This window comes from Lithobates pipiens, unplaced genomic scaffold (assembly GCF_037356315.1).
Source record: "Lithobates pipiens isolate NorthernLeopardFrog02 unplaced genomic scaffold, aLitPip1_a1.2 Scaffold_22, whole genome shotgun sequence".
NCBI classification, from domain to species: domain Eukaryota; kingdom Metazoa; phylum Chordata; class Amphibia; order Anura; family Ranidae; genus Lithobates; species Lithobates pipiens.
In genome coordinates this window covers 318,704,604-318,731,780 of record NW_027507784.1, presented here as the reverse complement: position 1 = coordinate 318,731,780, position 27,177 = coordinate 318,704,604, and the positions used below count along the sequence as shown (strand labels likewise).

The window sequence follows — 27,177 nt, the reverse complement described above, 5'->3', positions numbered from 1 at the left end:
TAGAACATCACTGAAGTTTAATTGCTATCCAATAGAAAGATTTCCTCTCATTTCCTGTAATCTCACAGACAGGAAGCGAGGGGCAATCGCAACAGGAACTGAGGCAAATAAAAACAGAAGTTCTTTTTTGTTTTTTCCTCTATGCAAAATAAAGTCTCACATATTTTTCCTTTGTACTGCACCCCCAGCAAGCTATAATTGGTGTTTTTTTTGTTTTGTTTTTAAGGAAATTCCTTAAACTACTGCTTACTGCCCTCACACTGCAGTGCCTTGCGCTGGCAGAGTTGAGTAGTTGCCGCCACCCCTCTCCCCCAAGCACATTGCCCCATATAGATTTGCATTGCAGAGTGAAGCTTGGTACACACCACCTTTTTTCTTTTTTTTTGTCAACCCAGCGGGTTGACAAAAAAAAAAAAAAAAAGGCTTCGGTCAGAGCCACTGTACTAACGATCTGAAGTTAGTACAGAACTTTTCCCAGCTGTTCTTTTTGTATTCTGTCAGAGGGACAGCCCCCTGCCAGAAAAATCAGGTCAGCGCTCTCAGGCAGCTGATTGGGAGCCAGTCGGCTGCTGGTTTTCCAGCATGCTCGCCCAACAGAAGTCAGCCAAGCGGCCGGCTTTTGTCGGACCGGCTGCCTTACACAATGCATGTTGGCCAGGTTTATTAAACTAGCCTATGTCGTCTGACATTCGGTCCATGTGTACTAGGCTTTAAGTAAGTAGGTCTAACTGGTGCCTGCTATTGGACTGCCCAGTCATATTAAGACTCCCAGTCTAAAGCAATTAACCATTAGTACAGCAATCTCCCCTGCTGTTCTTTTGTGTTCTGACAGGGGATCGCCTTGCGCCAGAAGACTCTGGTCAGTATTCTCAGCCATTGGCTGACTGCACCGAGTAGGAGCCAGTCAGTGCTGGTTCTCAAGCATGCCCGGCCAGCTTCTCTTGGACCAGCTGCCTTTAAACAGGGGCTAAAAGTCAGACTTTTTTTTATTATTGAATCAGCTGATGTCGGCCTGCGTGTACTAGGCTAAAGTTTGTGTAACATAAGCTGGTTTCTTTAGTTGGATTTCCACTTCACAGTGAGACATATTGCTATTCCAGAGCATTTTTTTTTCAGACATTAGTAAAGAATGTTCAGAGTTTCCTCTCTAAGCAGAGAACATGAAGACTGGTCAAAAACATAGCATTTTATTAAAAATAAATTGCAGATGAAACACACACCTTTACTGGAGTGCTGGGGATGTGCATAGTGTTTTTCTATAGCCAAGATCTACATCAGAGCCACGGCTAAATCCGTCACTGATGAGCTGGGAGGCAAACAAGCTCAAAGTGCAATTGTAATGATGACATTTAAAATTTGTCCACTTTTAGATGACTGGCTTGAACAAGTTCTCCCGCAGCTTTTAAAGGACACTCCAACTATACACATTGCCTGCAGTTATTTAAATTGAGTGTTGTGCCCGCTAGCTTTAGTCTGAGCTTTTCAGCCAAGACTTTCTGTTCTCTAGCAGTGGTGTTTATTTCCATTAATTCATCACACTGTGTATAGAACACGTTTTTTAGTATTGGCTTGAGAAGAAATGATGAGAAATGTGAACCTTCACTAGCTGATCTGGTGACAACTGCAAACATCTGGATTTCTCCCCAAAAAAATTGTGTTGATGGTAATGGTCACCAGGACAGAGTGTGTAAATCTCCCCTACAGGGGCAGACCATTAAAAACCTAACTGGGGTTCTACTTTACCAGTTATGGCTACTTATACAAGAAAAAGGGAATCCGAATTATTACTGCTGTCAATTTCTAAATAACACTCCAGCTTCCTGTCCCAAGGTTCTGTGCTGTGAACCCACAGATGGTGGTCTTTTGGACAAGTTGGTCCACATTTGCACAGTATTAAGCCTCATACACACGATCAGACTTTGTACAAACTTTCCCATGGACTTCTGTACAAAGGGCGTAGTCCACAAGTTTGTATTGCATACACACGATCTGACTTTTTAGGCAACAAACACGAACATAGTGACGTTTCAACGTACTGATGACACTTCAAAAGAGGACGTTCAATTACTCCAGCGCCACCTTTGGTCAACTTCTGTATTGTTGTCTGAACTTTTGCATTGGTTCTGAGCATGCGTGTTTGTACCTTGTACAAAAGTCCGATGGTTTTGCGTACACACGATCGGACTTTGCTCCATCAGACTTTTGTCAAAAAGTTTGTCCGTTCGCACAGCCAACAAAAAAAGTCAGATGAAAACGGAAAAAGTTTGTCCGATGGAGTGTACACACAGTCGGATGTTGCTCCAAAACAGCTAATTTGCATGTTTGCTGTCAAAAAGTCCAATCGTGTGTACGGGCCTTTAGACTTGCATTAATTCAGAAGAAAAAGCTGTGTGCATAGATTGGGTAGCCAGCATAAATATTTGTGCCATTTTTCAGGTGGGCCCACATCAGTTTAAAAGGAACCGTTCATGAAAAAATATAAAGACTATCACTGCTGACCACCTTCTTGAAGTGCTCTGCAAAATTGGCATTTGTGTTCCATGATAAAGTAATAAAGCCTAGGTCAGCGATGGCGAACCTTGGCACCCCAGATGTTTTGGAACTACATGTACTCTGCAGGGTGGTTAAGCATCATAGAAAATGTAGTTTCAAAACCCCTGGGGTGCCAAGGTTCGACATAACTGACCTAGGTTACCCAGGAAACTAGTGTTTTTTTGGAAATGGTCAGCAGTGGCAGCTCATGGATTTCCCATATGACAGTTACCTTTATAAGTAACAATTCCATGGAGAGTCCCTTTAAAAAGATTTGGACTCTTTAAAAACCACCCCGACCCAGGTTATACTCCTTTTCACAGCCCTCTCCTGCTCCCTCTGTTGCCACACAATACTAAGTGTTTGTGTTTTACAGGGAACGGTGACACTATATCCTCCGCCATGTGACTGTGTTCCAACCTTAGTTGTGCGTTGCATCGCAGAAGGTTGCAAGCTTCCCCATCACTGGAAGCACTCGCCCTTTTGCGGTGGTTATAAAGGGCAAAGGAGTGCCAGAGCGGTGTGAAGGGAAGTACAACAGGTTCAGGGCTTAAAGAGACCCTATTAGTTTAAAAAGGGTCTTTTACAAGTCATCCAAAAGCAGAGAGAATGCTACATTAAAGAAAGAAGGAAGGGAAGAAAAAAAAAAAAAAAAAACATTGCCACACTCCCCAGACATTACATAAAAATATAACAAAACTAGCATTTTGCCATAAAACTACGCAGATCTACAGTAATCAACCATGTCAACACACGCACACACTGATCGAAATATTCAGGCGTCACACTCTTCACAGAGCGAAGCGGCAGCCATATTGTTTCCAAACACAACAATCAATAGCTGAAGAAGCAAGTCTAAAGCATCCACAAATCATGATTTTTTTTTTTTTACCTACAAAAAAAACTCTTTAAATATGAAAAGCTGTATTTCCAAATCTGCCAGAGACCTGGATACTATTACTGACCATAATCACTGAAATTAGATCTAGAGGTCCGAAATCCCATAATTCCCAGCTAGGGACTCCGGGAGGTTCCTAATAATAGTACAATGTGTCTGTGTGTTAAAATACAACAGATTCGCAGGCTGGGGGCAAAGTAGACTCTTTGCAAATGCTCCCATGTACAAAATTAAGACATTCGTCTTTTGGAGAATACGAATCTATCTATGTAGTGCAGGTCCACCGAAGATCCATACTGTAGCATAGAAGGGAGCCAAATAGTCCAAAATAGGTGGCATCTGGATGTCCTTAAAGTAGAACTATGGGCAAAAAAAAGAAAAAAAGACATATATAAATGTAGTCTGTCACTATAATTACACAGCAGTTTTTATTTTCTTTAACCTCCTGTAACAGATAAAGCAGCCCATAGGGGATTCAATTTGATTCAAAACATAGATGTAAAAAAATCTGACAAACTGGTTGTAGCCAAGTCAACTGATGGATCAACTTGGGTACAATAGCCTTTCCATAGAAAGGTTGGCTTAGGACTCGGGAAAACAGACTGCTGTGTTAAGCTAGGTTCACACCTTAGTGTTTTTGCATGGCCAAGGCAGTCCATTCAAAAAAATGGGCTGCTGTGCCTGTGTTTCTGCAAAAAAAAAAAGGGTGCATGCACCTATTCAAAAACGCAGCCCGCAGGGAAATCACATGGTCTTTAACAATGCGATTTCCACGTGGTTCCGGCACCTGCACTGAGAATGAATGGAAGCCCCGTGCGATTCCACAGAGCTGTGCGTTTTCACAGTGGGTATCACTGCGATTCCTACACCCATACACACAGATGTGAACAGAGGGTAAATACTAATGACAGACTGTAAAATATATTTTATGTCGTTACTGATTTATGCCCACTGTTTAACTTTAAATGCCATAAACAAAGAAAAAGAAACATCAGTTTCTTTGGATTGTCATGACGTGGAAGACTTTTTTCTTAGTCAGTTCTTTCATCCCAGAATCCTTTGCTCAGTCAAGGTCCAACAACTTCCTTTGAATTAAAAATGGAATTTTCTTCAAGCTTATGTTTTTTGTATTTTTTTTGCTTATGTACAATTCTGAAGGGAGGCCTTCTAATAAATAGTCTTTCAAGTAGAAATGTCAAGAACGATATCAACAAACTGTGTCCATGTTGAAAAATCCTTATCGTCCAAGAGTCAAAAATGAAGAGAAAAAAAACCCCAAAATGTCAATTGGTATACACAAACCAACAGTCTGTAATGGTGGTGGTAACACAAGTTCGGCATTTTCTTTTAAGATTTGTTTTCCTTGCTTTAAATTAGATCCTTACTGGCCAACGCAAAAAAGTCACAACAATAAAAAAAAAAAAAAAAAAAAATAATGACATAATTAAGTTTAGAAAAGCTGGTTTAAAGTTTACAAATTGAAGGTTAACGTATGGGCACAACATGAAGGACGACTAAAGCACACAAAAAAGCTTCAGGTTAAAGTGTGAGATAGAATGATAGAGTGGGGAGGGAATAGAAGCCCTTTAGGTTTCTACTGCTAACGGGGGCATTGTTGGAGGGACTTATCCACATTCACTTATTCCACCGAAGTTTGACCAAGCAGGAAATGAGAACATTTTCAACAGGGACACAGACAGAAATAAAAAGTTGAGAGGGTAAGTGGGTGGCCCTGGACTTCAGAATAAGCCTAATCCCAGGTAGCAGCGGCGGTTGGGTATTTTTTTTTTGGGGGTGGGCACAAACAATCCACCCACTCTGTGCCCAGAACCCACCCTTTTTTTGAAGCCAATAAGAGCCTCATGTTTTAATCATGTGCTTCTAAAAAAAAAAAAAAAAAAAAAAAAAAAACATTGGATTTCATGCGTCCAGAGCCCATGGGGTGTGATAACTCCAGGTAAGCGACTCACATGCATGGAAGAATCTTTAGCAGAGCTTTAGATAAAGACTAAACAGATGTAAGCATGCCACCCAAATCTATATTATATAGCAAACACATATCAGGGGCTTTAAGGTGCCCTCTTAATGAGGGATAAAATAAATGTGAATAGTATAATTTTATTTTTTATTTATATATATATATATATATATATATATATATATATATATATATATATATATATATATATATATATATATATATATAAATAAATAAATAAAACACAATGCCAACAGTGATAGTTGACGCTGCTTTACCTCTTTAAAAATGTTTCATAATTATGTATTGTGTACATTGCTTTATTTACTATGCGACCATCGTATTTACAAACATGATTTTGTTTTTTTCTTTGCCATGTACACAATTTAATTTTTTTAATTTAGACCTTAAAGGAGTGGGGCACTCCGAAACGCGTTGCCTATATAACGTGGACCAATATGAAATAAAAGCTCTTTGGAAAAGTGGTGCGCCTACTACTCCCACATCTATTTAGCAATAGAAATCTGACAGGGGATCTGGAAATCCCCTACTCTACTATTAGAAACATTTTTATTTCTGTCTGTGTTGCCTTTAAAGTGGTTCGAATTCCTTAAGGTTTTTTTTTTTACTTTAGTGCATTCTATGCATTAAAGCATGGGTCTCAAACGGGGGGCCCTCCAGCTGTCGCAGAACTACAAGTCCCATTATGCCGCTGCAAGTCATGCTTGTAACTGTCAGCCTTGCAATGCCTCATGGGACTTGTAGTTCTGCAACAGCTGGAGGGCTGACAGTTTGAGACCCCTGCATTAAAGGATAAGTTCACTTTTAGGAACATGTTACATGTTCCACCCATTTTTTAGGATGGACCATGTAACATGTTCCCAATGCTGCTGCTGCTGTGCAATCCCCCTGCCATAACAGCAGTATGGGGAGAAGTTTCCCGTACTAGCTGTCACTTTTTGAAATTAGTGTGGCCGTGTGGGGCTCTGCCCATACGGCCACATCATTCCTTCACACAGCCGTGTGTGAATGAACTACAAGCCCCATCATCCTTTGCAGCTGTGATAGTTCATTGATTCTTCCTGTCAGATTGCATTTGCTTGCCTGCAAAGGATGTATGAGCACACAGATACTTTGGTAGATCTGGAGACCTGCATAGCACCAGCGATCAGCTTATCAATGATGTAATGCTTTATAGGCTCCAAAAAAAACTTTACCTGCACAAAAAAAAAAGTGCATTTTTAATTTTTTTTTCTAAAAAGTGAACTTATTCTTTAAAAAGGAAAAAAAAAAAAAAACCCTTCTATTGCAGATGATAACCCCCCCCGCCCCTTTATACCCGAGCCTGATCGCGATCTAGCGGTGTGCACGAGAGCATCAGCTATCCTGGCTCTATACCTCCTCACTGAGCAGATTGATAGACACAGCAGCCATTGCTTCCCGCTTCTATCAATCTAATCCTATGACAAGAAATAGACGCAGACAGGGCAGCTCGGGAGCAAGCCTGCATGAGTGCCTCCATAGAAAGCAGCTTTCTATTGGGGCACTCCGCAGGGGGGAGGGGCCAGGAGTGCCGCTGGGGACCCCAGAAGAGAAGGATCGGGGCTGCTCTGTGCAAAACCATTACACCAAGCAGGTATGACATGTTTGTTATTCTAATTTAAAAAAATTGAACCTTTCCAATCATGTTAAAGATTTTTGCTGTCTGGTGAAATCGTTGTCACCAGGACAGTAAATCAGGGAAAAACTTTCCAAAGGAGCCCCAGATAGCAGTAAAAACCTTCCCACTCGATCCAAAGAGAAGTTTTGGCTGGACATATTTCAAAAGGTCAGCTCCACCTGCTAATATATTTCAGTTTAGCAAGGCTGTGGGGAACTAAATCATAAAGCTGCTTCTTCTATCTTTCGGGCATTCCAGTGTGGTGAGACTTCCCGATTCGACCCAAAAGAAAGGCAAAGGACCGTATTACTTTCCCCAGATGTATTCTTCATAAAGATGATTAGGGAGCTCAATGGCTGGAGAGAGAGATAAAAGAGGAAAGCAGAAACATCTTCTAGTCTTCTCGGTAGATAATTCAAGAAGCAGGGTAACCAAGCCACCAGCATACAAGCAAAACGGAAATAGTCCCTGGTCAAGGCAGCCTTTGAATTTGTTTAAAATCCACCAGGCACAGTAAGGAGCTGCAAGCAAAATGACCATGTCCAATACAACTTGGAAAAAAAGAAAATTAAGGTAACAAAAAAAAAAAAAATAGGAGTAATGAAGTTCTTATCTTCTCCGGGCAGTTCCACAAATATAAAATTTGACACCTCTCTGCTGTCACGTAGAAAATAAGTGCTTGTGTAGAAAATGCTGAGAAAAGCATCCAGCATTTTTATTTAGTGCACAGACATCGTCCCTAAGATTGCGTCACTGTATTTGGTCCAAAAATTAAAGCTTCCTTGGAGGGGGGACTGGGGTCTTTGCATGAGCACCATCTGTAAAATAGAAAAAGAAAGTACTATTAAATCTTCTGCCCTTGTTAACTTTGGATAGTGAAACATTTTTTTCTGCCAGTAAATACCTTATACAGCCCATTTCCGGTTTCTTGTCTGGTAAAAAGCCTAGACTTAGGACATCATGTACAGCTCTCACTCTTGTGAGATTTCCAGGAAGGGGGGGGGGGGGGGGGGGGGGAGATGAGTCATAAGAGGACCAATAAGAGCTGGAGGTGTGCCTCTGTGTGTCTATGTAAATCCAGGAAGTGAACAGGCAGCAGCTTTGGCTGCCCACAGTGATAAAGTGATATCAGCCAGACTCAGTGGAGGGAGATTTCTGCAGCATATTTGGCAAGTACAGAATCACAGTATAATCAGTATCCCCCCCCCCCCCCTCCTTTTCTCACCTAAATATTTAGTTTGATCCACTATTGTGCACATCTGCAGCTCTTCTCTCCCCTCACTTCCAGGTCTCACTGGGGCACCAGAAACCATTGGCTCCCACTACTGTCAATCAAAGCAAGTGACAAGGGAGCGGGGGCAGGAGCAAGCACTCACACGTGCCCCCATGGGAAGCGGCTTTCAATGAAGGCACTGAACAGGGAGGAGGGGCCAGGAGCACAGGCGGAAAACCTGAGAAAAGGAGGTTTGTGGCCGATCTGTGCAATTCCGTTACAACACTATGCAGTTTGCAGGCGGCATGTGACATGTGACATCAGATCCTGATGGTCAAAACTATAAAAAAAAAAAAAAAACATCCCCCCCCAGCATTGTGTTGCATTAAAATGCAAACATTTTGCATTTTAGCGGAACGCACCACAGGTCAACACAGCGTTATGGTGTGAACAAAACATATTTTTTTTCTATGTGTAGATGCATAGACAAGTGTTTTAGCAATGCATTAAAAAGAGGGTCAATGCAATAGTGTGAATTGGCCCTAAAACCTTGTTTAAGGTTACATCCTAAATATGGGTGTAACATGAAACGTGGTCCTAAAAGGTGGACAATAAAAAAATGAATAAAAAGTCACACAAGCCAAAAAACGAATATCTGAGATTTGGGTGGACGCACAGGTTCTGATCAGGGGCGGATCCAGGGGGGGGGGCAACGGGTCAATTGCCCCCTCCGAGAATACCGGCAGCTGGTCCAATCGCGGCCGGTTCCGCGGGTACCCGCGGGCCGGTTCCGCAGGTCCAATCGCGGCCGGTTCCGCGGGTCCAATCGCGGCCGGTTCCGCGGGTCCAATCGCGGCCGGTTCCGCGGGTCCAATCGCGGCCGGTTCCGCGGGTCCAATCGCGGCCGGTTCCGCGGGTCCAATCGCGGCCGGTTCCGCGGGTACCTGCGCTGAGTGGACGGGTGAGGGGGGGGGGGCAGCTGGGCGGCTTAGGAGGGCTGCTGGCCAATCGGGAAGCCAGCAGGCAGGGGAGCAGGGAGATGACATCATCTCTCACTGCCCTGCATCCCTCCAGTTCCGCCCTCACTTTGTAGGAAGCTGTGTGCAGCAGAGAGATTACATCATCTCTCTGCTGCCTATCTTCACTCTGGGACCCAACAAAAGACCACCAGTAGGTGACAATCCGCAATGTGTGGCAGGTTACGTGGCATGTGGCAATCCGCAATGTGTGGCAGACTACGTGGCAAGTGGCAATCCGCAATGTGTGGCAAGTGACAATCCGCAATGTGTGGCAGGTGACGTGGCAAGTGACAATCCGCAATGTGTGGCAGGTGACGTGGCAAGTGACAATCCGCAATGTGTGGCAGACTACGTGGCAATCCACAATGTGTGGCAGACTACGTGGCAAGTGGCAATCCGCAATGTGTGGTAGGTGACGTGGCAAGTGACAATCAGCAATGTGTGGCAGGCTACGTGGCAAGTGGCAATCCGCAATGTGTGGCAGGCAACGTGGCAAGTGACAATCCGCAATGTGTGGCAGGTGACGTGGCAAGTGGCAATCCGCAATGTGTGGCAGGCGACGTGGCAAGTGGCAATCCGTAATGTGTGGCAGGCTACGTGGCAAGTGGCAATCCGCAATGTGTGGCAGGCAACGTGGCAAGTGACAATCCGCAATGTGTGGCAGGTGACGTGGCAAGTGGCAATCCGCAATGTGTGGCAGGCGACGTGGCAATCCGCAATGTGTGGCAGGCGACGGGGCAAGTGGCAATCCGCAATGTGTGGCAGGCAACGTGGCAAGTGACAATCCGCAATGTGTGGCAGGTGACGTGGCAAGTGACAATCCCCAATGTGTGGCAGGTGACGTGGCAAGTGGCAATCCGCAATGTGGGTCAGGCAACTTGGCAAGTGACAATCCGCAATGTGTGGCAGACTACGTGGCAAGTGGCAATCCGCAATGTGTGGCAGGTGACGTGGCAAGTGACAATCCGCAATGTGTGGCAGGTGACGTGGCAAGTGACAATCCGCAATGTGTGGCAGACTACGTGGCAAGTGGAAATCCACAATGTGTGGCAGACTACGTGGCAAGTGGCAATCCGCAATGTGTGGTAGGTGACGTGGCAAGTGACAATCCGCAATGTGTGGCAGGCTATGTGGCAAGTGGCAATCCGCAATGTGTGGCAGGCAACGTGGCAAGTGACAATCCGCAATGTGTGGCAGGTGACGTGGCAATCCGCAATGTGTGGCAGGCAACGTGGCAAGTGACAATCCGCAATGTGTGGCAGGTGACGTGGCAAGTGACAATCCCCAATGTGTGGCAGGTGACGTGGCAAGTGGCAATCCGCAATGTGGGTCAGGCAACTTGGCAAGTGACAATCCGCAATGTGTGGCAGGTGACGTGGCAAGTGGCAATCCGCAATGTGTGGCAGGCTACGTGGCAATCCGCATCTGGTGGCAGGCGACGTGGCAAGTGACAATCCGCAATGTGTGGCAGGTGACGTGGCAAGTCACAATCCGCAATGTGTGGCAGGTGACGTGGCAAGTGGCAATCTGCAATGTGTGGCAGGCTACGTGGCAAGTGACAATCCGCAATGTGTGGCAGGTGACGTGGCAAGTAACAATCCGCATTTGGTGACAAGTGACAATCCACATTTGGTGGCAGGCGACATGGCAAGTGACATCCTCAGGGCTCCCACTGATTCTGCATTATGGTGAGTTGAACCATTTAATTTTATATTACAATGTATTAATAGAAATAATGCGCTTCAATCATCCTGACACCATAACAACCATGGTGCCGTAATGATTGAAGCGCCAATACCAGCCATTTCCCATATAAATTGCCCCCCAAAAAACATATTTTATAGCAGTGCCCCTCCCGAGATTAGACTCTGGATCCGCCCCTGGTTCTGATAGATGATATATCAGAAGAAACAGCAAGGGTAACTTTAAAAAAAAAAAAAAAAAAAATAAAAAGAAAAAAACATAATTCACTGTACTGCATTTTCTAAGTGTAGCCCATTAGTTTATGACTTAAGTGAGAAGGGTACCTGCTTTTAGCACACGGCTGCACACTTTAAAATACATGTGCAGGACCCCATATGTAAATTTGACATTGTTTACCCCTTGAAGCTTGCAAGCCAGGACATCTAAACTGCAGCATGCCTATGATTTTCAAAACTCTCTCGTACTGAAGGAAACAATTCTAATTAACTCTCTGCGAGCTTTAAAGTATAAATCCAACCTAAAACTAAAATCCCTGCATCTACAGATGTCAAAATCTAACACTAACCTATATAACCCGGTGAAGAAGAAATCTGTAAACATACCTTTTCTGCAGCCGATCCCACGCTGAGCCGTTAGCTGCGGCTTCTCTGTGTAGGTCAGTGCAGAGGACACATCCAGCAATGGAAGCCCCATAGTAATTCTATGGGTGATGTCACTTCCCATTCATTTCACAGCTCTTGCCGGCCATGTCCTCTGCAGAGCTTCCCCCGGGGGTCAGATCGGCTTGGGAAAAGGTATGTATACTCATTTTTTCTTTACAGGGCTAGAGAGATTACTGTTAGAATGTGAATGTCTGTAGATGCAGGGATTTTAGTTTTAGGGTGGACTTACACTTTACGGTCAGAGATTAAATGCAGTAATGTAGTAGTGGTGCCTTTGAACAGATGCAAAAACATTTTTTTACTATTATTGTGTATACACCAGGCTAGAGATAGGATCAAGCTGCACCATGACTATTGATAATGAAATGAGCGTTACCTGTCTGTGCTGGCTGTGAGTGTCCGGACAGGGCTGGGTGTGCAATTGGTGCAGACGGATGGAGACCACTCAAGAGATCTAGGAGGAGAGGGGAGAGAAGACATTTAGTAGGATTTTATATCCGAGACAAAACAGATGAATAGTTTCCCCCCTCTAAACTGCCCATGCCTGGATCGAAATTTGGCCAGTTCAGCAAGGATTGTCTGAATTTTGATCCGTTTGTAGCCATGGTTTTATTTTAGATCGAATAGGACTGCAGCGCTGATCAGTGTATTCCAACAGTGGGGGGAGTCTCCCTGCTGCCAGAATACAATAGCGCAGTGGAGAGGATTTGCAGTTTTTTTTTTCCATTGAACCCGCTGGCTGAACAAAAACCTGACCCATGTATGGCTAGCTTAACATCTGTATCCATAATTGCCTACAAAACCTAGCTAGATGGGAGATCTTTACCAAAAGAGATAGAGCATAGCTGACTTGGGGGTCGGGTCCAGGGTACCAGTCACCACTGCAACAATCTAAGATTTTATATCTCCTATTATGCCCGTACACATGATCGGATTTTCCTATCGGAAATGTTGAATGTGAGCTTGCTGGCAGTAAGTCCGACCGTGTGTACGCTCCATCGGACATTTGTTGTCGGACTTTCCGCCAACAAATGTTGGCTAGCAGGTTCTCAAATTTTCCAACAACGAATGTTTGTCGTCAGACTTTCCGATCGTGTGTACACAAATTTGTCGCACAAAAGTCCACGCATGCTCGGAATCAAGTACGAGCCGGAAGCAAGCGGTCTTGTAAAACTAGTGTTTGTGATGGAGATTCCACGTACGTTCGTAATTGTTGGCGAACATTTGTGTGACCGTGTGTATGCAAGACAAGTTGGAGCCAACACCCTTCGAACAAAAATCCACAGTTTTGTTGTCAAAAAGTCTGATCGTGTGTACAGGGCATTAGGCTTTACTTGGTTTGAGGCTGACACTGGTTCCCAATGCAAGTCTGTCATTGCTTCACATCTCTCTACTTGATTGGTATGCATATATTGCAGGCTACGTAGTATTCAGACAGCCCCTCCAAAAAAGCAAAAAAAAAAAACAATACCCCACCCAACAACACCACCACACACACACACACCCACACACAAAAAAAATAAAAATAAAAATAACCCCCACAAATGCTGTAATACCAATTAAAACAAAAACAGCTTGGGATATCTAGTAGAACAATTCCCACTAACTGTATTTTCAATGTCAAGTAGACTTCTTCTTCAAGGAAAAACTCACCATGCAGAGAGATATGGGCAACAAAAGAAAAATTTGGATGAGACTACTTACTTCGTGCAAGTCCATGGGTAAAAGTGCCTGGAGCTGGCCCAGTGACTATGGCATCTTTTGAGGATTTTTGGCCTGCATCTGTGGTGTAAATGACATGTAGCAGGGAAGGGTGGATGGTGGGTATGAGGCCCAAGGAGGTGGCTGTTGGGATTTTTCCTCCATTTTGTTTGTAAGTTGGAGTGAGTACAGTCAGCGAGGGGGAAGAGGACGGGGTAATAAGTCCGGAGGCTGTGCTGCACTTTGTCGGCTGCTGAAGAGAAAAAAAAACAGAATAGATAACAACTTTGACAAACTATGAATGATTCAGAGCAGATTATTAATTCATAAATCGAAAACAAAAATGTTGAGGACAAGGTTGGAAGAATGGGTGGCTGGACAACTGGTGCATCTTCGGAGTCTTCCAATGTGCCACAGCATCTTCATGAAAGCTGGAGTACAGGTGCAGCCCTGTCTGGATCCCACAGTGTGGTACAAGCAAATGATTAAAGGGGTTGTAAAGGTAATTTTTTTATTTTCTACATAGGTTCCTTTAAGCTAGTGCATTGTTGGTTCACTTACCTTTTCCTTTGATTTCCCTTCTAAATGTTTTTTTGCTTTGTCTGAATATCTCACTTCCTGTTTCTCCCCAGTAAACTTCTCACCATCATCCGAGCTGGTGGTTAGTCAGCCAGAACAGCTTACTGAACAGCTTACTGAGGAGGAACAGGAAGTGAGAAATTCAGACAAAGAAAACAAAGAAAAAAAAACATTTAGAAGGGAAATGGAAGGAAAAGATAAGTGAACCAACAATGCACTAGCTTAAAGGAACCTATGTAGAAAATAAAAAATTTACCTTTACAACCCCTTTAAGCTTAGTCATTATGGGGGGGGGGGTCTGAGATAGGACTTGCCTATGAATCATACTTGGGAAAGAATTATAATTATGGATGCCAAATTGTTATATCAAATGTACCACATCCTCAATATAAAGTAGGCAAACAAATATGTGGGGCTTTTAAGTCTAAATTTAAGGGTTTAAAGGTTTACAAAAGGACTTATACAGTGCTGTGAAAAAGTATTTGCCCCCTTCCTAAATTAAAAAAACATTTTTTGCTATGCCCACAGTTGCTATGACGGCGCCGCAGAGAGGAGCGAGGCTCCGAGTGCCCACATTGCTGGACTGTGGGATAGGTAAATGTCCATTTATTAAAAGTCAGCAGCTACACTTTTAGTAGCTGCTGACTTTGAATAAACGAAAAAACAATTGGAACTCAGCTTTAAAGTTTTGAGCCCCTGAATCGAAAATAAACTCTTCAGACTCATTCATTTTGTGCTACTCTCATCCTTTTAAACAAAGTCGATAGGCAGGCTCCTGAGAATGGAGGAGGTGTTGTGAGCGATGAGAGGAGCACAGAAATCTACTGCATCCCTCATTCTAGTGCAAATATAACAATTCACATAAGAATATTGGATACCAACTGATGAGCAGGCCCACTTCTGTGCTGGAACTGCTCACAATATAATGCATGGAGTCTATATTCCCTATATGCATGAAACCTTATCCTGGGTTGCAAACAGGAACTCCTCAGGCCACTTGTCTCCACAGTTTGAAAAGCTGTACCGGAGAGAAGTGACTGGAAGAATTTTTGTTTGCAGCCCAGGATAACCTTTCACACAGACGTAGCACATGGAAGTCGTGCATTATATTATCCCGCGTATTATGCTGAAAGCAGCTCTAACACAGGAGAGGGACACAAATGAGAGCAGATCTAGATATTCTGAGCACATTACAGATAGATTGTAAAATCTCTTCTTGAAATCTCCCATCTATTAGTATTTCTTGTCTCTGACATTTTCATTTGCAGGACTGCCACAGGCACTTAATGCTTCAGAGCAATGCTGACATCAGCGCTTACTGACTGCAAGGGGCACTGATGCAACCAACCACCGATTGCAGAGAGCTGCTGCTGGGATGACTAGTCACCTTAACAGGAAGTTACAATACCAGGAGCCTGCTAAGGCAACTTCTGGAGAAGAACTAGACCTCAATGGGACAGACTGAAGAGGAAAAGAGGAAGATTGTAAGCTTATTGCTACATTAGTGCATTATCTGAGTCCAGCTTTAAAGTGAACCTGTGCTTTTTCCATGCAGGGCAACGCAACGGGCTTACGTTTTATGCTCCCCCTCCCCAGAAGCCTTTTGTTACCCTGTTCTTGCTCCTTCGCCACTTTAATCAGCCAAGAGGAATTCATATGTGAGCTTACAAAAAGCTGATTGCCTCTCCACCTTGGGAAGGAGTCACTTTCTCCATACCACAAAGGAACTGGTATTTTATCTGCTCCTGGCAGCTATATGTAATAGAAGGGTGCAAAAGAAAAGGCAGTATGTTCTGCAGTGTAGGAGGGCATTATGGAGATCCTGATGCCTGCCTTGCCATGGACAAAGCATAGGTTTGGTTTAATTTGCAAGTGGGTCATATAAATAGCATATTCATCTTACACTTAGACTGGAAGGTGTGCCTGTGTTTCCTCCAATTCCACCAATCATGGATGAGGTCAGCAATTTGGCTACTCCTTGCGTTCCTTTTCCAGAGTCTTGCAATGCCATCAAGGTCAACTTTTGAGATGGGTGAGTGGGCTTCTTGGCAGGAACAGTGGTTGGACCACGTAGAACAGATGGTGGCGACTGGTTGACAGAGACTGTGTTATTCAGGCCAATTGTGTTCCCTGAATTACCAGGTGAAGGAACCGGAAGCCTTGGAACGGCTGGCCTGTAGGATGGGGGTACCACTGTGCTGCTGGTGCCAGGGTGCTTTCCCAACAAGTTTGGTGATATTACAGGTTTGTGATGGTTAACCATGTTAGATGGTGGAGAAGTGAAAGCCTGGGGTTTGGGAGATTTGGTTTGTGGGGTGGGAGGCCTCTGTGGAGGTGATGGAGCAGTGACTCTCTGACCGCTATTCTGGTTCGGGGGGGTGAAACTCCCCTTAATGTGCTGGCTGTTCATGTGGTAAAGCTTCACCGAGGGCTGTAGAGATGGGTTGGTGACCTGGGTGATCTTCACCTGCCCATGTGCTTGCTGCTGTGGCTTTTGCTGGACTTCAGATATCATCTTTGAACTGAGGACCTGTACCAGTTGCTTTTTCTCTGGAACCAGTGCTGGTTTGTCAGTAAATGTTGGTGGCCGTGATGAAGAATGGGAAACGTTTGCTACAGATACTACTGGAGAGCTTTTCTTTTTCTCCTCTGTGGCTTTCTCAAGCCCAGACGATTTTGGAACAGGAAAATCGAAGGTTGATGTTCGGTTTGACAGGGCATTCAAGTGTTCCGATACGGCGTCTAGAGATGGGGGGTTGCGGATGAGATCTCCATCCAGAGAGTTGTCCTGATTGTAGATAGGGACTGGAGATCCACTAGTAGAAAAGGATGGAGGAGCCGGAGCCGGACTGTTCTTAGCAGGAAGTGTTGAGACGGATGCTCCCTGGACCTCCACAGGGGAAGGAGGTACAGTCTTGTCTACCTTATTTGAAGATTCCTACCACAGAATTAGGAGTGTTAAAAAGGGAAATCAAAATATATACACATGCACTCAAAACGTTAAAGGGAAACAATGCTACACTATCATTTTTTTTAGGCACTGTATATCTAAAACCCGATATTTATTGCTACTTTGGATAAAGCAGAGAATGGTTAAAAAAATAAAAAAATAAAAAAATAAAAAACATAGTCGGGTCTTTGTTGCCATCGGTGTCCCATTAGAGAGATTTCCTATCACTTCCGTTCCTGTATACAAAACACAAATTGACAGGTAATCTTGCCAAAGTAAAGTAAATTTTCTCTTAGACGGTTGTCACTGGCACAAGTACCCCCATGGGTTTCCCTTTATTTGTGCTCTGGTGACAATTCAAGATTTTGCATTGTTCCTTACTTTAAGTCCAGGCGATAGTGGTCACCCAGACAAAATGGAAAGAGTGAATCTTCCTAGTGGCGACACGGACAGCAATAAACCCCTCCAAGTTCAACTTAGTGTTTCAACTACACTATCATTTTGCCTATTTTCTGTGAGCTTAATACATATAGTTTCATAGTTAGTAAGGTTGAATAAAGACACCAGTCCATCCAATTCAACCTGAGTGAGTGTCTACCCCTATCCCTGTACATTGCACATTCACATTGGTCCCTACCCTCAAGGAGCCCACAATCTAAGGTCCCCATTCATATACTAAGGCCAATATTGGACAGAGGCCAATTAACCTACCTGCATGTCTTTGGAGTGAGAGATATACATATCCTCTGTCCTGAACAATGCCCACCCCATTGCTGATGGAGGAAGAAAAGCTGCTGCTGTGACATCACTGGACCAGCTAGAAGACTGCAGGAAAAATAACCTATAGGGTTTTATTTTAAATAAATACTGGGGGGCTGGATGAGGTGAAATGCAGGTAATCTGCTTTAAATACATGACAAAGAATTTTATCAGCTGTATGGTTTATCTAAAAAGAAGAACAGCAGAAGCAGCCTGCTACTACCATGCAGAGGAATAAAAAGGCAGCAAGAGTGCTAATATTCGACATTACCTTTACTTTTACTTTGGAGGGAGCTGCGGGTTTGTTTTTTGCCCTGTTAAAAAAAAAAAAAAAAGGAAGGAAAAGCAACAAGAGTTAAAGTAGAGATACACACAGACCCATAGTTCTGCTCAAAATTGGCCTCTTATACAAGCATATGTCTCCACTCTCCTTTGAGAGCATGAAAGAATTTCACTTAGTTCTTACAGTAGTTTTTAATAATCAATGAATTTGACTGCATACAACGATATACACACCCAAAAAACAGCCTTCCTTTACGCGTTTCCCCACTCCTGGCTTTCTCACAAGGATGGGGAAAGTCAAGGCCTATACTTGTGAGCAAGCCAGGAGTGGTGAAACGGCTGGTTGGTTTTGGATGGATAAATTGCTGTATGCAGTCAATTAATTGATTATTAAACACTGTAAGAAGAGCCAAGTGGAGTGTGGCTGACACTCTTTCATGTTCTCATAAAAGTTAAACTAAAACGCAGGTTATGAGCACAAGTCAATAACTGAACTTATAACGCTATATGAAGGACATCGCAATTGGTGAGTACGATCACTTGGCGGTATAAGCAGATAAAAAACAATGAGGTGCTTCTACAATGTGAAACCTAGCACGCGCCCCCCACTAAATACAGTTTATAGAGCACTCCCAGTGGGTGTATCCTTTTGTAAAAGAAAGTTTGTATGGTCCAGTTTGGTCCAAAGAACTATTTAAAGCCATAGTAAACCTGGAGTTAGGCTTTAGGCCGGGTTCACACCACAGCGATGCGGGAACGCCGCAAATTCGTGGCGTTTTCCCGCATCGCATGAAGGTTATATGTTTAACTTACATTATAGAGCTGAGCTGCGGGTACAGGCGTCTGCTTTCATTAAAGAGAGTCCTGAAATGACACAAGATACATGAACAGAGATTCACATTTTTGCCTGACAATTTTACTATTCAGGTAATGGAGATTTATAGAGTAGAGTAAACATGCATAACCTTTTCATTATGGCTCGAATACCATCTGCTTACCTCTCTGAGCAAACTGAATGCTGTGTGACATCGGTATTGATTTATCTACACATGTATAGTGATCCCTACAATATCTTCAGGTTATGACCCTTAAATTAATATACCTATTCTCCACAGCCAACAATATGTGCCTATTGATAGCATGTATGTATCGCTCAGGGAATTAGGTTTGACAGTCGGTTGGACTGTTGCATGGATTGTCTACTACTGGGCTTACTAGTACTATAGACCTATAAATCTCCATGTCAGTTTTGTATGGTTCATACTTGTACATTTCATGAAAACGAATAATATGGATTAAACTGAAGAGTAAAAAAATAATGTATTTCAAAATAATCAGTAGATCCAGAAATATAGGAAACTGAAGCTATATAGAAATGTAAAATTTCTCTGTAAAGGCAAAGATTGGCCTCACCCTTTCCCATCACCTCATTAGTCACCAAAACCACTTGGCACATTAAGCTAGATACACATTATGCAATTTTTGTTGTTCAATTTCCTTTAGCCCTTGGACACACGGTCGGACATTCCGACGGAAAATGTCTGATCGGACCGCGTTGTCGGATAATCCGACCGTGTGTGGGCTCCATCGGACTGTTTCCGTTGGAATATCTGACTGACAAATTTTTATAGCTGGGCTGTAAAATTTTCCGACAACATGATCCGATGGGACTTTGTCCTATCGTTTGTAGAGAATTCCGATCGGACAAAGTGCCACGCATGCTCAGATCAAAATTCCTAGACCAAAGCGATTGGCTACTATCCCGAACATAGTCCCGCTGTAACTAAATAACGCCATCACGTTCTGAACGATCGGATTTTCCGACAACTTTGTCCGACCTTGTGTATGCAACACCAGTTTTGGACAAAATCCGATGGATTTGGTTGTCGGAATGTCCAACTGTGTGTACAAGGGCTTAGAGATTTACCTTTAATTATGTTGTGCAAAAGGCCTGCTTGATTGTATACAATTTGAAAGTGTTTAGGTTTGACCTCATATTATATGGTTTTGGTAAATTTAAAAGGAAAGTTGGACAAAAAAAATTAGGGAGCCTTTAACATGTAATGACAACATAAGCATGATGCCCATTTGCAACATTTCTGGAACACATGGCAAAGTGCACATTTTCTGTGCATTTGGAAACACACAGATGTGAATGGAGCCTCGTTGTTCTTGTGTAAAATGCATCAATTTCACTTTCAGGCCCCATCCACACCTAGCATAGAGGGAGCGAATGTTTTTAGGCTCATTTTTCCAGTGACACACATAGGGCAGCCTGTTGATTTCAATGGGTTACGCTACACCTGGCAAAGTAGCTCATTGGACATTTTTCCACGTCTTTTACTAAATTTATCACCAGTTATTTCATGTGGTGAAATGTGCGTTTGCTTCTATGTTTGGTGTGCCGTTAATTATGACACTGAAAGCGCAACTAGGTTTATTTAGGTCTGGTTATCCATTGCTTGCAACACACCGACTCCCCCCCTCCTCCCCCGAAATACTACTATGCATTACCACATTTTGGTTATGAACTTTTTCACACAATAGTGGTAGAGACCCGGTTTGAGGAGTTTTATATAGGTGTTGGAAAGTAGATACACAAGCTTGTAGCAAATCCAATAGTGACAGTATCTTGGACCTCTATGACCAGGGAGACCTTATCAACATCACACAAACCATTACAAAAATGCTAACGAGTTTTAAGAGAAGAAGAAGGTATATCCCTTGACACGCATTTGCATTCTTACAATGGTTTGTGTGATGTTGCCAAGGTCTCCCAGGTCATAGAGGTCCAATATACGGTTGCTATTCGATTTATTACAACCTTGTGCATCTACTTCCCTTTGCATTAGTTTACATTTTTTTAAACAGAATAAATGGTGCTTACAATAATGCACTAGAATGGCATGTCCTATTTTTTCCTTTTCTTATGCATTTACTATGCTATGAACCAAATGTCCAGAAATGTGTCAGGTTTACTTTAATTACCTATGAGGCAGCCATGATTAAAATAACTAAATTTGTCCTGTATTTTCTTCACATACCTGGCCTGCATCCAGCCTCGGGGCCAAATAGGTTTCACCTCAGTATCCAGGAAAGATTTGAAATATTCTTCCAGGCTCAGCAAACCACCACTGCCCTCTGGTTCAAACATGTCCATCTTAATACGGACCAGCTGGCTCAAGAGCTGCCTGTAGAGAGAAAAGACAGGAGGCAGTGAAAAAGCTGCACACCTACAGTATGCTCCACAACTTGGAGCCCAAGTTGAACTCTTACACTTTTAATTTCTTTATAGTTCTGTAGCCCAGCTTGTTCCGATTACGGCTTCATGATCTCACAGTCCATAAAGACATAGTATGATCAGTCTGGTGTGGAAAAACCTAAGTGGTTTGCACCAGCCCTGACCTTAACCCTACTGAACACATTTGGGATGAATTGGAACTTGGAATTGGAATCATTCAACATCTGCACTTGACCTCACAAATGCTTTTTTTGGCTGAATGGGCACAAATTCCCACAGACACACTAGAAAAAAAAATCTTGTGGAAAGCCTTCGCAGAGGAGAGGAGGTGGTTGTAGGCTATTAGAACGTCATGTTAATTCACATGGTTTTAGAAGGGGAGGTTCAGGTCATATAGTTGTGATGGCCAGGCATCTACAAACTTTTGGTCTTATAGTGTATACGAATAATAACATTGGACCCCTTTATGGGTCCTCCTTGGTCACCCATACAGCACGGTAAGAAGCTGTGGGATCTTTACTAGTACTACCATATACATCCAATCAATTCTGCCTGGTGTCAAAATCCGCACCTGATCTCCTCCGTCCACTGGAACTTCTTTCGAGGCCCAGCAGTTTTCTTGCTGCTCTTGTCTTCTTCCTCCTCTTCTTCAGAATGGGCCTTCTGATCCTTGTCATCTGACAGCAGCCTGGAATATAAAAGCAGGTCAATGAGCGAATGCTCAGCAATTCACCACAACAATGATTCTATACCTCTGCAAACCTTATCAATGCAACACAAACTAATCTAAACAGTCGTTACGCCTTACAGGCAGAATTTTGTAGCACCCCCTTAGTATATAATGCTTCCCCCAATTCTAAAAAACTGTGGCCCCATCAATCTGACCAAAAAAGTCTGATAGGAGATTTATATTCTGTGCTTCTTCTGGCGAACATCTCTAAGTTACACCTAGGATGTGGAGAAGAGACCTTAGACCTACTGATGAGGCTCAGTGGACTGAGGCCTTGGAAATTGTTCCTAAAGTTTCTTTATCCCCTTCCCAAAAGCTTACACATTTATAATTCACTGGGTTTATCATATTCCACAAAAACTACACTCCTAGGGTCGGACTGTGGGCCACGACCTCAAACCAGGAAAGTACATGCCCATGCTCTGGAACGACAGGTCAGCAAGGCCAGACCACAATCAACAAGTGCACTCCGAATACAGGAGTTTTGGTGCACTTTCAGAACATGCACCACACCCGCAATATCTAATACAAGTCTATGGCTCAGCGCAGCGAACCTGCAGGGAGAACCACAGGTACACTGCGCTGCACCCACGGTGTGGGTAAACCACAGTGCATAAGCAGCAAGTAGGGGCTGTGTTAGATTTGCGGTTGGGGGGAGGGGGAGCACCTAGAGCACCCATGCCCTAGGTGCTCTGAGGAAACTGGTATCTTAATACACATGCTATGGAGCTGCCCTATGATATTTCAATACTGGTCATCCATTTTTCAGACAACAAATGATCTGTGCTCTCTTCAGCTACCTTTAGACCCTAAAATAGTGCTTCTAAGCATTATTCCCGAGGGCCTAGTAACATCAACCTCCCAGTTGTTGCTTGTACGGCTGTTTATTCTTGACCGCAATTTTACTGCGCAGAAATGGATGTCCATTACACCTCATTACATCATTTATGCAATGGAAAGATACACTAAACAACAACCTGGAAAGAGAAAGATTTACTTAGCATAGGGGTTATCCCTAAAAAATTTGAAAAAAAAATGGTCTCTGTGAGCATCTTCATGTGGCCCAGCTCCTGCCTCCTCTGTATTGTCTCTTATTCCAACAGTATTTATTTAATGCTTGCGGTGCTTAGTATCATGGGTATCTGTATTTTGTAAATTCTGTACTGATTTGCACAATATTGTAATGGATCGCCATTACATTTATTTAATTCACGTGGTCAAGTTTTGTGCTTGTAATGGATTATAATGTTTATCTTTTTTTTTATAACACAAAAAAAAAAAAACACACACACATACATACATGGAATTCGATTGTAAAATTTAAAAGAAAATTCACTGGGCATTTAAACCACTCTGAGAACTGCACTGAGTGTTTCACATGCAGCTTTACTTTCTGATGAAACAATGGTATAGGGACAACACAAACCATTGGGCTCTTTTGAATTTCAACACTCTAAGCCAGGGGTGGGCAACCTATGGCCTGCCTCCACTAGACGTCCGGCCCGTAAGTGCACGTGATAAATTCACGCACACCTAGTCCGCAGACAATTTCTGTAAAGTCGGCGGTTGGCTTTCTTGGAATAAGAAGCCGCTCAGCTGTTATCCCCAAGCTGCCTTCCGTGGCTTGCTCGGGCTCTCCGGGCCTCCCACCCCACGTCCGCCGGCTGGCCACAGACCCGAATAATGCCAGACTCAGCTTCGATTGGGCCTCGGATTTAGTAACCTAAATTTGGGGGTTTCTGTAAAGAGAACTTGTCACATCTGTGTACCGATTTCTTACTTTGCATATTTTGCTTCGTTGTAGATTTTAAACTCTTTGTTGTACTTGCTGATCTGTTCCGGCATTGCCTGCAACACAGCTTCCTTCAGCTTCCGTAGCGGCTCTTGCAACCGACCCCCCTGCTGAAAAAAAATAAAAATAAATATGTCAAATACTGAAAAGATCTCGGATCGTAAAAATAAGTTTATAATTTTTAGCAATTGTCCTGGACTTTATCCACCTCTCCAACCCCCAGTGTCTTTAGATTTACTTACAGAGACTTGACCTGCCTGGAGAAATGTATCAGACTATTCTGACCATTCTGCAGTCATGAGATCAGTACCATGCATTTCACACCCATAACATTTTTGTAAATATTTTATTCTATATTTTCATGTGACAACACTAAAGAAATGACACTTTGCTACAATGTGAAGTAGTGAGTGTACAGCTTGTATAACAGTGTAAATTTGTTGTCCCCTCAAAATAACTCAACACACAGCCATTAATGTCTAAACCGCTGGCAACAAAAGTGAGGACACTCCTAAGTGAAAATGTCCACATTGGGCAATTAGCCATTTTCCCTCCCCGGTGTCATGTGACTTGTTCGTGTTACAAGGTCTCAGGTGTGTTACATTTGGTGTTATCGCTCTCACTCTTTCATACTGGTCACTGGAAATTCAACATGGCACCTCGTGGCAAAGAACTCTGAGGATCTGAAATAAAGAATTGTTGCTCTACATAAAGATGGCCTAGGCTATAAGATTTCCAAGACCACGAAAATGAGCTGCAGCATGGTGGCCAAGACCATACAGCGGTTTAACAGGACAGGTTCAACTCAGAACAGACCTCACTATGGCCGACCAAAGAAGTTGAATGCACATGCTCATATCCAGAGGGTGTCTTTGGAAAATAGATGTAAAAGTGCTGCCAGCATAGCTGTAGAGGTTGACGGGGTGGGAGGGTCAGCCTGTCAGTGCTCAGACCATACAATGCACACTGTATCAAATTGGTCAAAAAAGATCATGCACAAGAAAGCCTGCGGAAGACAAGCAGACTAAGGACATGGATTACTGGAACCATGTCCTGTGGTCTGATGAGACCAAGATAAACTTATTTGGTTTAGATGGTGTGAAGCGTGTGTGGTGGCAACCTGATAAGGAGTGCAAACAGTGGCGGCCCGTCCATAGGGGGCGCCCGGGCACCGCCCCCCCCCCCCCCCTTCCAGGCAGTCAGTCACAAAAAAAATAAAAAATTTTTTCTTCAAATGGCCCTTTAAAAAAAAAAAAAAAAAAAAGAAAAAAAAAAGAAAAAAGAAATGAAAAAAAGTGCTTAAGTGCACTGTGTTCGAGCGCCGGACACAGTGCACTATGAGAAGCGCCACCGCAATGCAATCACAAGATTGCAGACGCGGCGCTTCATTTGCGGGGTTTTAACCCGCCTTGTGGCGCAATGAAAAGTGCCGATCTGCATCCGCCCAGCGCCCATAGGATTACTATACTATGTGCTTTGAGTGACTGACTAGTTAGTATGTCACTTCCGGATTTCCCCCGTGTCAGACCAGTGCGCCCGAGCGGAGGAGCAGACTCCTTCACTTGCCTCTGTCAGACACAAAACAACAAGCATCTAGTAGGAAATCCACAGGAGGGGGGCAAAGCAGAATAATTCCACTGACACTGCCAAACTGAGACACAGCCAGTGGAGATAATAGAAGCATTGATGATCAACACAAGGCTGGTCTCCTTATTTCTACAGGATGGATGGAGGGGGAGGTTTCACACGGGCTGTGTGTTTAACAAGTGCTGATCATCAGTGCTTCTATTATCTTCACTGGTGTTGCTGTGTCTCGGTTTGGCAGTGTCAGTGGAGGCTCTTGTTAAACACACAGCCCATCCTGTAGATATAAGGAGACCAGCCTTGTGTGACTGTGACTGACTACACACCGAGATAAGACCACAGCCAGCGTACGGGGCAGAGGAGGAGTCACAGCTGTCTGTCACTAGACATGGATTCCTGCTCAGGACAGAGCCTCATTAACAGACATGTAAGTCCTCATCACTGATCTGTGTGTGTCCATCCATCCCTCCAACTCACTGTCCATCCATCCCTCCAACTCACTGTCCATCCATCCCACTCACTCACTGTCCATCCATCCATCCATCCCACTCACTCACTGTCCATCCATCCATCCATCCCACTCACTCACTGTCCATCCATCCATCCCTCCCACTCACTGTCCGTCCATCCATCCATCCCTCCCACTCACTCACTGTCCATCCATCCATCCCTCCCACTCACTCACTGTCCATCCATCCATCCCTCCCACTCACTCACTGTCCATCCATCCATCCCTCCCACTCACTCACTGTCCATCCATCCATCCCTCCCACTCACTCACTGTCCATCCATCCATCCCTCCCACTCACTCACTGTCCATCCATCCATCCCTCCCACTCACTGTCCACCCATCCATCCCTCCCACTCACTGTCCACCCATCCATCCCTCCCACTCACTGTCCACCCATCCATCCCTCCCACTCACTGTCCACCCATCCATCCCTCCCACTCACTGTCCACCCATCCATCCCTCCCACTCACTGTCCACCCATCCATCCCTCCCACTCACTGTCCACCCATCCATCCCTCCCACTCACTGTCCACCCATCCATCCCTCCCACTCACTGTCCACCCATCCATCCCTCCCACTCACTGTCCACCCATCCATCCCTCCCACTCACTGTCCACCCATCCATCCCTCCCACTCACTGTCCACCCATCCATCCCTCCCACTCACTGTCCACCCATCCATGCCGCTCAGTGTCCATCCATCCATGCCGCTCAGTGTCCATCCATCCATGCCGCTCAGTGTCCATCCATCCATGCCGCTCAGTGTCCATCCATCCATGCCGCTCAGTGTCCATCCCCTCCCACCAAGTATCCATCCATCCCTCCCACCCAGTATCTATCCATCCACCCTTCCATCCCCCCACCCAGCGTATCTATCCACGTGTCCATTTATCTAATTTCTCTGTCTATTTATCCAACTATCTGTAGGCCCTATTGAGGGCGAGTGAGTGACCAGCGGGGGGGAGGGGTCGTCGGGGTGGGGGTCCTAACTGGTTTGAGCATTCTTTGTGCCCCCCCAAAAAAATGGATCCCCAGCCGCCACTGAGTACAAAGACAAGTGTGTCTTGCCTACAGTCAAACATGGTGATGGGAGTGTCATGGTCTGGGGCTGCATGAGTGCTGCTGGCACTAAGGAGCTACAGTTCATTGAGGGAACCATGAATGCCAACATGTAGTGTGACATACTGAAGTGGAGCATGATCCCCCTCCCTTCGGAGACTGGCCGCAGGGCAGTATTCCAACATGATAATGACCCCAAACACACCTCCAAGGTGACCACTGCCTTGCTAAAGAAGCTGAGGGTAAAGGTGATGGACTGGCCAAGCATGTCTCCAGACCTAAACCTTATTGAGCATCTGTGGGGCATCCTCACATGGAAGGTGG

At 44.1% G+C, this 27,177-nt stretch overlaps 1 protein-coding gene across 3 annotated transcripts in view; it reads right to left on the bottom strand.

The window, feature by feature from the left end:
- Positions 1-1,171: 1,171 nt before the first annotated feature.
- The window catches only part of UBN1 (ubinuclein 1), a 60,461-nt gene continuing 34,455 nt past the window's right edge, over positions 1,172-27,177 (bottom strand). For 2 of the 3 annotated variants that reach the window (XM_077449450.1, XM_077449452.1), the window contains 9 exons: positions 23,689-23,810; positions 21,750-21,866; positions 20,982-21,128; positions 18,751-18,801; positions 17,927-17,969; positions 15,850-16,884; positions 13,371-13,620; positions 12,043-12,120; positions 1,172-7,886 (listed from right to left, as the gene is read on the bottom strand). In XM_077449450.1, the coding sequence (XP_077305576.1) occupies positions 7,840-7,886; positions 12,043-12,120; positions 13,371-13,620; positions 15,850-16,884; positions 17,927-17,969; positions 18,751-18,801; positions 20,982-21,128; positions 21,750-21,866; positions 23,689-23,810 (1,890 nt within the window). In that variant the 3' untranslated portion in view covers positions 1,172-7,839. The remainder of the gene's footprint in view (positions 7,887-12,042; positions 12,121-13,370; positions 13,621-15,849; positions 16,885-17,926; positions 17,970-18,750; positions 18,802-20,981; positions 21,129-21,749; positions 21,867-23,688; positions 23,811-27,177) is intronic. The other variant, XM_077449451.1, reaches the window with a different exon arrangement.